The 15733-nt window shown below is 38.5% G+C and overlaps 1 protein-coding gene across 1 annotated transcript in view; it reads left to right on the top strand.

The window, feature by feature from the left end:
- MYO16 (myosin XVI) overlaps nucleotides 1-15733 on the top strand; it is an 871975-nt gene that overhangs the window by 188050 nt on the left and 668192 nt on the right. The window contains exon 3 of the mRNA XM_069094125.1: nucleotides 13885-13955. Within this exon, the coding sequence (XP_068950226.1) occupies nucleotides 13885-13955 (71 nt within the window). The remainder of the gene's footprint in view (nucleotides 1-13884; nucleotides 13956-15733) is intronic.

Raw genomic sequence — 15733 nt, 5'->3', positions numbered from 1 at the left:
AACATATATACACATACTCACATATGTATTCATATGCCCATATACCCTCCTTTATAGACATATATATATATACACATTTCTATTCCCTTCAGCTATTCTCATATTGAGAAAAGTTTCAAAATTTACAATTATCATTTTTCCACGTAAGAATATAAATATTTGGGGCAGCTAAGTGGCACAGTGAATAGAGCACTGACCCTGGAGTCAGAAGGACCTGAGTTCAGAACCAACCTAACACTTAACAGAAAAACTAGCCATGTGACCTTGGGCAAGTCACTTAACCCCAACTGTTCTCCCAAAAGCAAAAAACAACAACAAAAGAATGTAAATAGTTCAACTTTGATAAGTTCCTTATGATTTCTTTTCCATGTTTACTTTCTCATGCTTCTCTTGCTTCTTGTATCTGAATGTCAAATTTTCTATTCAACTCTGTTTTCTTTTTTTCATCACGAATGCTTGAACATCCTGCATTCCATTGAATGACCATATTTTCCCCTGAAACATGATATTCAGTCTTGCTGGGTAGGTGATTCGTGCTTTTAATCTCAGCTCTTTTGAACTCTGGAATAGCATTTTCCAAGCCCTTCGATCCCTCAGTATAGAAGCTGCCAGATCCTTTGTTATCCTGACTGTGTTTCCACAATATTCAAATTGTTTCTTCCTGTCTGCTTGTAATATTTTCTCCTTGACCTGGGAACTCTGGAACCTTACTATAATATTCTTAGAACTTTTCTTTTTGGGATCATTTTCAGGAGGTGATTGATGCATTCTTTCAATCTCAATTTTGCCTTTTGGTTCTAAAACATTGGGGCAATTTTCCTTGAGAATTTCTTGAAGGATGATTTCTAGGTTCTTTTTTGTATCATGGCTTTCAGGTAGTCCAATGATTTTTAAATTATCTCTCCTGGGGATCTAATTTCAAGGTCGGTGGTTTTTCCAATGAGATATTTCACATTGCCTTCTATTTTTTCATTTGATTGGATCTGTTTAATAGTATCTTTTTTTTTTAAGCAATAGGGGTTAAGTAACTTGCTCAAGGTTACACGGCCAGTTATTTCTGGGTGTGGTGCTGAGTATCTGCGCCGGGATTTGATCCAGGTCATCCCAACACTGGAGCCAGTGCTCTTACTCGCTGAGCCACCTGGCTGCCCCTGTTTAAAAGTATTTTGATATTTGATAAAGTCACTAACTTCCATTTGCTCCAGTCTAATTCTGAAGGAATGATTCTCTTCAGTGAGCTTTTGAGATTCGTTTTGCAACTGACAAATTGGGTTCCTTAAGGATTTTTTCTCCTCATTGGCTTTTTGAACCTCTTTTGCCATTTGAGGTAGTCTATTTTTAAAGTGTTATTTTCTTCAGTCAGGTTGTTGAATCTCATTTCATAATTTTCTTGCATCATTCTCATTTCTCTTCCCAATTTTCCTCCCCTTCTCTTATTTGGTTTTCACAATCCTTCTTAAGCTCCTGTATGGCCTATAACCAGTTCATATTTATCTTAGAAGCTTTTGGTGCAGGAGTTCTGACTTTACTGTCTTCTTCCTGTTCCATGTATGATCCTTTTTGTCCCCAAAATAGGAGTTTAAAGTTGGATTGCTTTGCTTTCTTTGCTTCCTTTGCTTGCTCATGTTGCCACTCAATTATTTTGACTTTCCAGCTTTTTGCCACACTAGAACTCTACTATCCAAGAGGGGAGACTTGTCCCAATTGCTGGGGTTTTCTCAGCTGATGGAGCTATTACTTGGGTGCCCTCTCTGAAGCCTCCATATGTTCTGCCAATCTGGTCATGAACCCCAGGACCTCCACCCTAGACAGTGATATACATCCAAGCAGGTTAAAGCAAGAGCAATTACCCCTCAGACTGGTCACTTGGTCCCCCTACAATCTACAGGCTAGCAGCTCTGAGGCACCCACAAGAGGGTGGCTGCACAGCTGCTGTACCTCAGCCTCTTCTCCCTCCAAGGTGCAAAGGCTGGACTGCACTCCCAGACTCATGCTTCCCAAAGTCCACACTACACTGACCTCTCCCTTTGTCCTTATCATCTATGGTTTGATAATTCTGGAAACTGCCACAGTTTCTGGTGATCTAAAGTCCATCAGCTGGCAGCTGGTTGTGCCCTGCTGCGGCTAAAACCTCCATCTCATGCTGGGCTGGGCTCAGCTCGGCTTCCAGAGCACTGTGCTATCAGCTTCCTGCCCGCCTGCTAGCAGGTCTTCAGTGGGAGATTAGCTTCTCTCTGTAATTTTGTGAGTTCTATAGCTCCAAAGTTTGTTTGGAATCATTTTTTACATGAATTGGAGGAGGTGGAAGTGGGAATCTTGAGGAAACCTTGTTTCTACTCCGTCATCTTGGCCCCAACCCCTGGCTTACATTTCAAATGTGAGATGCCTGAAAATTTGCTTTCTGTGGAACAAAAGAGTCAGATGAATGTGAATTCATAAGAAAAAAAAAACTTGACTCAAGATTTCATAAAGAAGTAACAGAAGAGATGATTTTAGGGAAGATGGTGGAATAGGTCAGAAAATTCCAAACTCCTAAGATTTTCCCCACAAAAGACTTAAAATATAGTTCCTTAGGGCAAACAAAGAGTGGGTGGAGATAAATAAGATTGGGGAGCAACCAGGTTCTGCCTGGGACAGTATGAGAAGATCAGAAGGTGAGAAGTCTACTCACAGAGGCTTGGGCTCAGCCACAATGTAAGGCTTATGGCCTCCAGCAAATGCCTTATCAAATGGGATGATTTAATCAATAGTCCAAGGGAGGTTCCCACAGCCTGTACCTCAAGGACTCAAGGAAAGCTTGGGATGGGGGTGGGGGGTCCCAGAGCCCATACCTCATCATTCCCCTCAAAAATAAATGGGACTCAAATTCCTTTGAGGTAAATGGTGAAGGTCTCATCTTCTGAAAGTGCTTCCTGCTGGCAAGGGGTATAGAGCTATACCTGTCCCTTCTGGGTTCTGTTCAAGGGGGTCAGACTTAACTTTCAACGCGTCGGACTCTGGAACATGGATGATGCCACGTCCAGTGTGCTGGAGAGCTTGGATTCAGTCAGAGATTTGCATAGCCTTAGTCATCATCCAGAGGTTGATAGCTTGAAGCCTGGAGGTGACAAACCTGGCAAAGAGGTTAAGCAAACAATGACCAATCAGACACCAAAAAATAGGTAAAAGACAATCTCCCTGGTAGGAATTAAAGATGACTGTGGCAAAGCCAAACGCTGTCAGATATCCCTTTCCTTTCTAAATTGCTCCATGGACATTTAGCACATGGACATCAATAGAAGGCACAGAATCTAAGTTTTCAAAAACAGGCAACAACTTCCAAAGCCTGTTTTCTCCTTCCATCATTATAGAGAGTAATAGATTTCTTCTGGATTGGGTAAAGCTGGAGTGTTGGTCAATTTAGTTTTCAAATTCTCAAAAGTTTTCAGCTGGTGGTCTGGGCCTTGAGTAGCAATTAACTTGATTGCAATCCCTCCCAGGCCTTGGGTTTAATTGGATATAGATGACACTGCTTGGAACACTTTAGGATCTAGGAGTAAAGAACAAAGCTGGGATGGCAGAAATAACTCACCCAGGAATTTCCTAATCCCAACTATTGACTCAACTATCTCCCACACTTGTAAGTGTCGGGAGATCTGGGAGGCTTAACTAGAGAAAATTGGCTTTCCAATTTCACCAACAGGTCTATTCCCAACAAGGGGACAGGATAAGAGGAAAGCATAAGGAAGGAGTATTCAAATAACAGATCCTTAAGTAGGCAGGAGCCTGGGTATATCTGGAAACATCCCTTAATTTTCCCCTTCCATGCCCCTGACTTGACCGGTGAAGGGGAGGGTAGAACCAATTGGTTAGAACAGAGAACTTAGCCATAATAAAGTGGATAACCTTACCTTCAGCCTTGATGCTTGCCCAGAGTTGAGTGAGGGAAATGGAGAAGGTGGGAGCACTGCCAAGCCCCAGGCTTCCCTGTCGTTCAGAGTCTTGTGAAGACTGGAGGACAGGGTATTGGCAGGTGGATTTACCACTTTTACCACAGTGACCATCCTTCCTTCAATGTCCCTCCTGGTCAGATGGGCACAGTTCTAAAGGTGTTGGTTCCTGGGGCTTCCTCTAATGGGGTGCCTTGGAGGGGCACTCCTTGGACCAGTGACCCTGCTTGCAACATTGAAAGCAGGTATCCCCACTGCCCAAGTAACTGGGCTTCCTCCAAGGGGGTCCCCTGGAGGGGCTTTTCCTGGCCATAGCAGCAGCCAAGAATTGAGCATGTTCTCTGTCTCTGGTTCATTCCCTGCGTCCTTTCTTCTCTGCTGCAACCAGGTCTTTGTTATTAAAGACTCCAAAGGACATCTCCAGTAACTGGGGCTGAGGTATTTGAGGTCCCAATACAAATTTCGCAGTTGACTCCTAATATCTGTAGCAGACTGACTAATAAAATACATGTTAAAGATTGCTGCCCCTTCTATAGAGTCAGGATCTACATTTGTATACTTTTTAATAGCTTCTACAGGCCTAAAAGGGTGGGGTTTTCTTGATTTGTCTGAATTTCTCCAAGAAATTCTCAAGAAAAACTGCCCTGATGTTTTAGAAACAGAGGGCAAAATAGAGGTTGAAAGAATCCATGACCTCCTGAAAAAGATCCCAAAAAGAAAACTCATAGAAATATTATAGCCAGGTTCTGAAGTTCCCAGAGCAAGGAGAGAATACTGCAAGCAACCAGGAAGAAACAATTTGAATATTGTGGAAACACAATCAGGATAACTCAGGATCTGACAGATTCTACACTGAGGGACCAAAGGGCCTGGGATATGATATTCCGAAGGGCAAAGGAGCTGGGATTAAAACCAAGAATCATCTACCCAGCAAAACTGAGTATCATGTTTCAGGGGAAAATATCATTCAATGGAATAGAGGATTTTCAAGCATTCTTGATGAATAAAAACAGAGTTGAATAGAAAATTTGACATTCAGATACAAGAAGCAAGAAAGGCATAAGAAGTTAAACAGGGAAAAGAAATCATAAGGAACTTATCAAAGCTGAACTATTTTTAACATTCCTACATGGAAAAAATGATAATTGTAACTGATTAAAGTTTTCTCACTATGAAAATAGTTGAAGGGATTAGAAATATATATATCTGAGGGCTCTCAGAGTCTTACCTCATTACTCAATGTCCTTTCTTTTTCTAGAGGGTTCTAATGAAGTTCTTTATCAATTACTTTTCTGGTCAGTGAGACAGTTCATCACAATGTACCACATCTCCACTGGACCAGCAGATAAATTGGGCTTTCTTCTACAAGTGTGAGGTATCTCAGCTAGACCAGCAAACATGTTGCCAGACTTTGCTGAGTAGCTCATTCTCTGACTGAGCTGCATCCTCATCAGGTTCTGGTACTGCTAGATTAAATGGGATAGCTAACAATCAGCCCTGAGTAGTTTATTTTTCCAGAGGGGCATGTGACTGCTGTATGGGACTTACTAGCTCACTATGTTATTGGGCAGATGCTGCTAGAGTCATTTGATAATGGACCATGGCTATCCACAGGGCAGTGGTACCAGAGATGAGGGGCAGGGGTACCCCAGAATGTTGGTGTGCATGGTTTCCCTGAAATAATTTGCTCAGGCTCTCTCCAAATCAAGTGTAGGCATTTACTGGGAATAACACAACACACCAAGCAGACTACTTTGCCCCTGAAGGGAGATGCAGCTTATAGGAAACCCCAGCTAAGTAAGGATGGCAGCCCCCTCTAATGCCATGCACAGAAGCTTTCCAGAAGAACTGCTACTGTGAACAGCTTTTTTTAAGGTTATGTTTACTCAGTATAGTAATCACTCTATTCCATAACAAAAGCAAAACATCCATGCAAAATCAAAGTACAGCATAATTCAAAATACAGCATTCACCATATTTCAAATTATCACAGAAAATCAAAATATAATATTCACAACATAGTCTCAAAGTAAAATAGTCACTCTTAATTAATCAGGCACAAAATAGTCACTCTTAAGTTAATTCAATCAGTCACTTATTAGTAGTATCAATGTATACAGTCAAAGTTTTCCACTCTTGTGGCAAAGTCCTGATTAACTCAATCAGTCACTAATCAGTAACAATAGTCAAAGTACTCAAAGTACAATCAGTCACTTATTCAGCAAAGTCTTACTAATACACAAAAAATACACAAAACCCTCCACCCCTTAGGTCACTAGTAAACTATAATTTCAAAATTACTCAGTACCCAAGGAGAGGTCTTTTCTTCATTTTGACTTGGGGCCTGTTATCAGATTCCCTGGATCCCCTTCCATGGTCTCAGATTCTACCTAGATTCAATGGCAGACAGCTCCCAATTCCTTGAACAGCTCTCTAGGCAGGTCCTGTCCACATTAGCCTTCACAAGGTCTGGTCCATGTCAGCTCCTTCACCATTTCTTCTCCAAGATATTCAAGGCTCAACCAAGCCACAAACAAACAAAGTCTCAGCATCCTGGTCATGCTTCAGTCACCTGGGCTCCTGGCTCCTGGCTCTGGGCTCCTGTTCAGAAGAAGCTCCACCACCACAAGTCCTCAGGACTCAGTTCTTCATTTTTCTGTAGCTGCTCTGCCACCAGATCTTGGACTCAAGGAAATTCTGACTGTACCTCTCTGGGGCTTTTCTTATATACACAGTATTAGCTACTTCACTTCCTTCAGCCAACTTCCTGTTACTCAGTAACAAGGGACTGGAGTTCATACCTTCTGTTCCCCCAATCAGAGGCTTGATCAGTTACTAAGTGTTAAGAACCTGCTACTTTTGCCAACACAAAAGGGATCTTCAAGTTCAAAATTACATTACCATTACAACCCCCCTCCCCAAGAGGGGGGCTTAATGGAGATGGGTCCTTAAGGGCAATACCCATCAAGAGAGACCTCAGCCTAAGGGGAACCTCGCTGAAGGAAGATGTCCACTCTCGAGGAGAGGTTAGGGGTTCTTATAGAGTAAAACCTGCAGTAGTCAGAGAGATGAGGTGACCTGGGAGTTTCTGGCTTTATCTATTACATTTTTCACCCCAGGGCAGAGGGGCCCCTGTTAGATTGGGAATTTCATTGACCAGCCTACTTTAATCTCTTCATCTCCTAAAGTGGCTTTAAGTGGTACTTGAGATAATGGGCTTCTCACTGACCACTCAATGAATCTCCTCAAAAGTGCCAACTTGAATGGAGCTAGGCAGGTTATACATTCTATTCCTGGGGAGTTACTGCCATACTTGGTCTGGCAAGTTGCACTTCTCAGGATATAGCATCTTTGCTAGATGGGTCCTCTCCTGGTGCCCTGACGTTGATTTTCTTTTATTTATTTATTTATTTTGTTAAAGCAATCCAGGTTAAGTAACTTGCTCAAGGTTACACAGCCAGTTATTATTTTCTGGGTGTGGTGCTGAGTACTAGAGCCCAGATTTGATCCAGGTCATCATCCCGACACTGGAGCTGGTGCTCTTACCGCTGAGCCACCTGGCTGCCCCAACTGACGTTGATTTTCATTGGATAGCAGTAGTACAGTATTTTTCCTCATTCAGCCAATGGCTGGGTTTGGGGGTACCATGCTAATCTTTAGCTACGGTGCTACATTGCTCATTCTACTAGGGCAAGGGACTTTAGATTGACATCAACTGACAGAAGTTTCTTTCCTGAGAATCCTCAGTGCCTTACCTCAAAGCCTATGAGGTTTTTTTTGTCACTCTGTGGAAAGAGATGAGAGAAGGCTTGCCTTCCACTTCAGCAGATGCTGTCTTATGGTGATTAATTGCATTTCAGTCTTTTTCACCTGCTTTACTCCTTTGGAAATCATATGTAAATGAATGAATGGCTAAGGACAAAAGTTTTTGCCCTAGATGTGGTTTCATTGTATTTCTGGTCTTTTCATAGAAAATTAAAATATTCAAATTTCACCCATAAATTTTAGGGTGTAGAAAGTCTATTTGCTCCTGAAAGCTTTTCCCTTTACATTTCAATATTTCTCTCTTTTGATTTTGCAGATATCTATAGCGTTTGCTAACATCCCACTGGGGTACCATTCTCTTGTATAATGTTATGAGAATATTCTCTAAACAAAAAATATATATTAATAATAATTGAATTTTTAATTTTTCTATAAAGTTTGTAAAATATTTTCCATTCATCTCATTCAATCAACTAAATTTATTAATTTTTCCTGTTTCTTCTGTGATTTTTAGTATCTCAAGTGCTGGATTTATTAAAAAGTATTGATTAATAATCTGAGTTCTCTGCCTCAATGTTCCCCTCTGTAAAATTGGTTTCCTTTGGGTATTAATCAAAGTTAGTTTTCAAACTTTGATCTGCCAGTCATCATGGCATTTTTAAAGTCATATAAAATAATTGGGCATAGGGCTTAGTAAAGGGAATGAAAAAATGGAACATGTATTTTTATTGAGTACTGTACAGATTTACTATTTTTATATCAAGGCCTGAAGAAGGATGCTACCATTGAATTTATGATGTAATAAAATGGTCATTTTGGGTCTGCCATGTGATAGTCAGGGAACTGAAGATTTAGTGCAGGTTTAGGCATTGTTGTTTCAGAACCTTCAGATTCAGAATCTAATTGGGATTTTTCCCCCTATGGTAGAGTTTAAGAAATCCCAGAGAACTAGGACATTTTATTTAGTTTTATTGTATGATATATTTAAATATTTTTACATCATGTTATATAATAAATAGGCAAACTGATGTTTGAGAAGAATTAAAGAATTTTTCATCAAAAATACAATGTCTTGATGTTAGATCAAATGATTTCTTTTAAAAGTAGTCTATGTTTTCTAAATTAAAGGGGGAATGGTAGGATTTGTTGCCAAACTTTTCAAATGCCTGAGGAAATTATTATTATTATTGTTTTTGGAGGGGGGAAGGCACGGCCATTGGGGTTAAGTGACTTGCTCAGGGTCACTTGGCTAGAAAGTTTTAAGCATCAGGTCCTCCTGCCTCCAGTGCTGGTACTCTGTTGACTGTGCCACCTAGCTGCCCCAGAAATTATTTTTATAATTATTATTTTACCCGTCATAATTTTGGACTCTGTGGCAAATCAAATGGACTGCTAGCATCAGAGCATGGAGGTTTAGGTTCATGGAGTCATTAGATTTAAAGCTGTGAAAGGCCTTAGAAAATATAAATTTCAAGGACTTCAGTTTTCAGATAAAAAAAAGAGAAAACCAATGAAACTAAGTGACTCACTACAGCTTATATGGATAGCAAAATTTTAAAATCTGTAATTCAAACACAAGATGTCCTATACTCTAAACCTTACCTTATTGCTTCTATTCCAGTTTAGGTCCACTAAACTATTTTGCAATTGTTGATTTAGGACTAGAAGGGATTTTAGAGATTTAGTCTCAATCCCTTATTTTACAAACTAGGACAATGAGGCACAAGGAGTTTGATTGACTTCCCTAGGATCTAGCAGGTATAGCAGGTCTCTTACCCTAATCTCCCTGATTCCAAATTTGTGGCTCCAGGCATTATATCATGCTGCCTCTCAAATTTACTTTCAATATACATTTAAAAATGTTTTCATTAGGCACTTTGAGGGCATTTTGGAATGTGTCAATGGATATAGATCGATAACATGCAAAAGAGAGAGAAATAAATTTTCTTTCTTTCCTCTATCAAGGACCTTATAATCATTTTGGAGAGAATGGTCTACTGTAAAGTTTACCATTGAATGATTCTTATAACAAAAATTTATAACAATTTTATATATGGAGAAAAACAAATTCATGAACACAATAACAGCCAGCTGCATTTGGAGTTCTGGTTTCTGCATTCCATTGTAACACTCTAACTATGTCATGTAGTAACCAACTTATTTATTCTTTCTAGACCTCATTTTCTTACCTATAAAATGAGTGTAACAACTTGAACTGCCTAACTCAGAAATGTTATGAGAAAATTGCATTAGCCTTACAAAAATGCAGGTTGCTGTTATTGATTTTCACAAAGGGTATGCCCTAGACTTGTAGTTTTTATTGTTTATTTATTGCTATAAGGAAATCCTAAGTAAAAAGAATCCCTCTATCAATGGAGGCCTGCACCTCCTCTTCAACTTATACTCTTGGCCAATTCCCAAGCATACAGAAAAAGAGGTTAAGTGCCTTGCCTAAAGGAACTTACTCAGGGTCACAAAGTCAATGTTTCAGAAATAGGACTTAAAACTAGGCTTTCCTGGCTCTCTATCCACTATTTTATTTTGCTTCTCACTTTATTGTAATTCATGACATTCTAGAGTGTAGGGAATATGTGAGTTTAACAGCATCATAAAAAGTAATGTAGTATGAAAGATAGAGGGCTTTCCTTGGAGTTAGGAAGAAGTGGGTTCAGATGCTGCATCTGTCATACCATACCGTCTGTTTGACTTGTCACCTAAACTCTTACTGATTGAAACAACCTGCATGAAAATTTGCATCTGTCAATTGTGGAGTAAATTATTATTATTATTAGAGCAGCTAGGTGGCACAGTGAATAGAGAGCTGGGCCTGGAGTCAGAAAGACTTGAATTCAAAGTGAATCTCAGACACCTACTACTTGTGTGATTTTGGGCAAGTCATTTAACTGGGTGTGCCTCATTTTCCACTTCTAGAAAATGAGCTGGGGAAGGAAATGACAAACCATTCTATTATCTTTGCCAAGAAAACCCCAAATGGGTTCACAAAGAGTCAGATATGACTGAAAAAATGAGTCAACAGTAACTGTTATTGCAGGATTGAGAATGTGTGGTACCAAAATGATAGCATCTATAATAAGAATTCACTCTTTTTTAGCCTAAGGTAAATATAATGATCCCTCTGGATCAAGTTGTTCACTCCTTGGCTGCTCTAGAAAAATTATATTAATTTCTAAAAATAGGAATATAATCAGAATTTTTCTGAGCTGCCACATAACATACTGATATTTAGGCAAAATTTGGACTTCTTCTTTAGCTACATTTATCTCTTTCTATGGGGATAAAAATTATCCAACCTACAATAAGAGAAACTGAGGCAGAGCTCAGAGCCAATGGCACTTTATGAAAGAATCCATGGTCCCCTTTAATGAAGCCCCCTCCTTCTAGGTCACTGTTTTTGTAGGCTTTGATATTTAAACATTCAAGAACAGCTATACAAGATACACAATAATTCCATTGGTTGACATACAATGCATAGGCTAAAATAAGCAAAACAATTTATGAGCAGTCATAGATTGGGCAAGGCAGGAGATATTTCCACTGACTAGGTGGTCATAAGATGGTCACAAGATGAGCACCTGCTCATGTTGGACAAGAGAGAATGGTCCAGAGGTACAAAAATAATTTTGGAGGACTTTCCATGTAATTGAATCACCTCCACCACACTGGATTTGGTCACCATGACAATGAAAAACAAGAGTTGAGGGCCTCTTGTTAGCTTCCCATGATTATGCAAGTGAGTTTCCCATCCACTGCTCACAGCTCTGGAGCCAAATATACAGAACTTATAATCATGTCCAATGGATTGATACTGACTGGAATAGAGTAAGGGATCTTCAATGAATCAACTTCCTTGCATCTACCTCCCAGTCTTTTTGTCATTGAGGCAAACTAAATTTACCACAAATATTTGGGTTAACAGTATTTACAAGTTCTGGTAGTAGACACTATGGAGGGGAAAGTAGAACTTTTTTTCTTAGAATTTCCATCTGTTGTTGATGAAGAGAGTACATCTGGTGATGTCAGCAGAGCCTTCTTCTTTGAAATGCCTATAGTGCTGATGACTCATCTCCATTACTTCCTTGTCTCGTGCTACAAAAGCTTTTAGCTCTTGGTCGCCCCATTCCTTCCATTCTACCACCAGATTATAGATATCTCCCAATGGTTCTGAACTAGCTCCTCCTTTTATAAAATTTACTCAAGTGTGAAAAGTCCCTAACCTCTTCAAAATAGACTTTCTATCCAGCCTCATTGAAATGTCTTTGTTTTGAGGAACTTCTAGGCCTTGTCCACATCTACTGAGCAAAAGAGATTTGTTCCCACTTAATAGATGTATCAGGGATTAACCTCTTGGCATTTAAAAAAACTGAAATAATTTAAGTGATTTACTCAATTTTTACAAAAATCCTGAGAAGTTTTCTCTTAAGAGACTGAGGGAAGTTTTTGTCAAGGAAGAAAAGTCTGAAGAAATATTACCTGAGAGAATGGAGTTAGACTCTGAGAAGATAGGCTGTCATGATGATAACCTGAGAGGTATTATTGTGAAATTTTTAACTATCATCTTGAAAGAATTGAGTTTCCTAAGTTGTGGAGGAGTTAGTAATTGCAGCTAATGATTAGAACGGGCTTTGTCTTTGATCTTTGACATAGCTGATACATTACTGAAATATTTTAGTATGCCTTTTATTGTTTATTATCAATAGTCTTTGTGATGTAAGCAACAACAGCAAAACAGCAACTAAAACAAATTCTATATAAAGATGCAGACAAAATAGTGTTACATGCATATAAGTACGTAAGAAATTTTGACAGTGACATAGAATGTAGGTAGTATGATTTGTTAGCTCTTTCTGACTGACATATTGTTGAGATAAATTTTAGTGAACTTCTTAGACCAATATCATATTATTCATATAACATTATGATAATTCATCTCAGCTTGCAGACTTATAATTTATCACATTATTGTTGCTATCATTCTTTTTTGGCATGATACTGACAGGATTATTTTGTAATAACACTTTTGTAGTTATATCTGGAGAAAAAATAAGTCTAAGATTTTTAAAAATCATATATTCCTCTATTAATCCAAAGGTTTAGCACCTTTGCAAATATAAATCAGTCTCATCTGTCTCCAAATATTATTAAGAGCTTCAGACTAATATCAGTTAAGCAATTCATTTTCTTATAAACAATCTGGATTTTGAGAGATTTATATTCCAATGTTGCTTACCACAAACCTGGTTAAATCATCCATTCTCTAAACCCCTTTGATCTGGAAAGTCTGTTTACTGCTTTTCCTTCATAGTTTTTCTTTCGCTATTTGAGCTTCTTTGAAGAGACTTCACTGATGTGTTGAGCCTATCTTGGCAATTAAAATTACCTTGATGTCATCTCCTCCATGCTGGAGAGTCTTCTTTATAGGTTGTTAAGTCAGGTCCATTACCTTGAGCTTATCCTTTAATTTAGAAGGAACAACAAAGAGCATAATATAGCACAGTAGAAGAAAGAACTAGAGCCAGAAGACCTGGTTTCATATCCTTATTCTTTTGCCCACCTTCTTGATTCTTCAGTCTTTACTTTTAGCTAAATATGATACCTCCCGTTAGACCCCTTGCCAGAATAGTGGGGTTGTACATTTTGAACTGAAATTCACCTGAGATATCATGTAATTCAAATTCTTAGAATGTAATGAGAAGCCACGTATAAAATGTTACATAAAACATTTATGTTTTATCTATTCATATATAGTATATATCTATGTATATAGGATATATGTACATATAAAGTATATTGATATACAATACCTATACACACATGTCCATACATACATAGATATATGTGTGTATGTGTCTATCTTATACACCTAGTTATTTCCTTGTCTTTTCATTAGAAGAGATTGTCCTTGAGAGAAAGGATTGTGTTTCTAACTATTTTGTTCACTCTGGCACTTAGCACAGTGCGTGGCAAATAGTAATCACTTAATAAATGCATGTTGACAACCTGATTTAATGCATGAGGTATGAAATGTTCACTCTATGTATTTTCAAATGACCTCTGGTTTCTCATAGACTGTTTCTGGTTTATTTATTAATGGCAATAATAAAACTGGTGAGCAAAAATGGTAGGTGGTCGAATAGAACAATTCATTAACTCCTTTCCTTTCATATTTCAGTACTCCGCCTACTGAAGGATGGTGCTGACCCTCACACAACTCTTTCTTCAGGAGGATCCTTACTCCACCTGGTAAGAACCATGACAAATATTTAGAAATATATAAAGATGGCAGGAGTGTATTAGCTATATTATTAACATAACAAGACATGAAAAAAACAATCAAAATATTTGTTTGTTTTAATCAACACTCAAGCATGCCAAAGATGTAAGCTATTGTTACAGCAAGGTACATTTGGTGGTGTCTGAACAGGTATGAGAGGCAGTCATGGCATATTGTAGACAGAGTTAGTTTCAGAGTAAGAAAAATGGGTTCAAATAATGACACAAATCTATCCTAGTATTGTGAACCTAATCTCTCATTGCTCTAGGCAATTTTATGCAATGACAGAATCACTGAATCTGAGACATGGAAGGGACCTTACAGTCCTGTTGTCCAACTCATACACTAAATGAATGTTCACTATGCTATACCTGACAAGTGCTCATCCATCCTGGACTTGAAGACCTTCAGGGAGAGGAAAACCACTATTTCTCCTGCTGAGGAAGTGCTTATTTGCATTGGTAGAGGGTAGCATTTCCCTACACAAGTCAAAACTTTGGCTTGAGCACCCTCTCCCCCAGAATGAAGATGTATATGTAATATGTTTAGTCTAATACACTCATTATTAATATAATTATTTATGCTTTTTTATTTCTTAAGGGCAATGCTACATCATATTTAGCATTTTTAAGAGCCATGAAAATCTTACATTGAAATAGGAGGAGGAGGAGGAGAGTAGAGTAGAATAGAGTAGAGCAGAGAAGAGCTTGACATGGCATGGGGTGGAGTGGGGTGGGGGAGTGGGGTGGGATGGAATAGAATGGAATGGGATGGGATGGGATGCGATGGGATGGGATGGGATGGGATAGGATGGGATGGGATGGGATAGTAATGTAGAAACTGTATTAGGCTATAACATCACTTTAGTAGAGGGTAGTGCTTTCCTTATGTATTAAAATAACTGGTCTCATGAAACTTGTTTACTACCCTCTGCCTTCTCTATTTAATATTTTCCTCTCTCTTTTAACCTCCTCTAATTTTCCCTAGCTGTACACTAGATTTTGCAATCAGGATATTGTTAAGAGGTTCCTTAAAATGATATTTAATGGTTGCCTTAGAAGTCATCTTAAAGTGCCTACCAGGTACACTGATTTTCATAGTACATCATGAGAACTAATGCTTGGAAGGCTCACGATAGTGATTTTGCCTGTTGTTTGAGTTGAGTTGTTTGACTTCATAACAATTCTGGGATCACCTAGAAGTACAGTTGTTATGATTCCTATAAGACTACTTTAGAATTTAGTATAACATAAACTATAATGAATTCAAACTAACAACAAAACGACAACTTCTTTTGTGGAACAAAGGATTTTCTCTCTCTTTAAATATGTGTGTATGTGTGTGACCTTTTGCCTTATAGATAAGCTTTATAGCTTGGTATTAATATATATTTACATTATTATGACGTGATCAAGACACAAAATCAGTACTTTATATTAGTCAGAAAAGCTTCATGGCATAGTTAAAATTATAGTTATTTTAAAAGGGAAGAGGCTTGTAAATTGAACCTAGGGGATTGTGAATGGAATAAATTTAGGCACCAGGAGCAGAGTATGGGCCAGGAAAATCAGATGAAGGAAGTGATGAGAATTTATTGAAATATAAGGATTAGTGCTGAGAATCAGAGTGATAAAATCATCAAGGGACTGTGGTATAGACCCATGTAGGCTAAAGGATAAAGAGTTTTGTCTCTGTGAAACAAAACTGTTTAAATTTGGGGTACTAAGAGAGTAAATATGAAACAAAT

Source organism: Petaurus breviceps, unplaced genomic scaffold (assembly GCF_028583685.1).
Source record: "Petaurus breviceps papuanus isolate PSGF00001 unplaced genomic scaffold, PetGlider_PUasm1.0 214, whole genome shotgun sequence".
NCBI lineage: Eukaryota > Metazoa > Chordata > Mammalia > Diprotodontia > Petauridae > Petaurus > Petaurus breviceps.
This window is presented reverse-complemented; position numbering and strand designations above follow the sequence as displayed.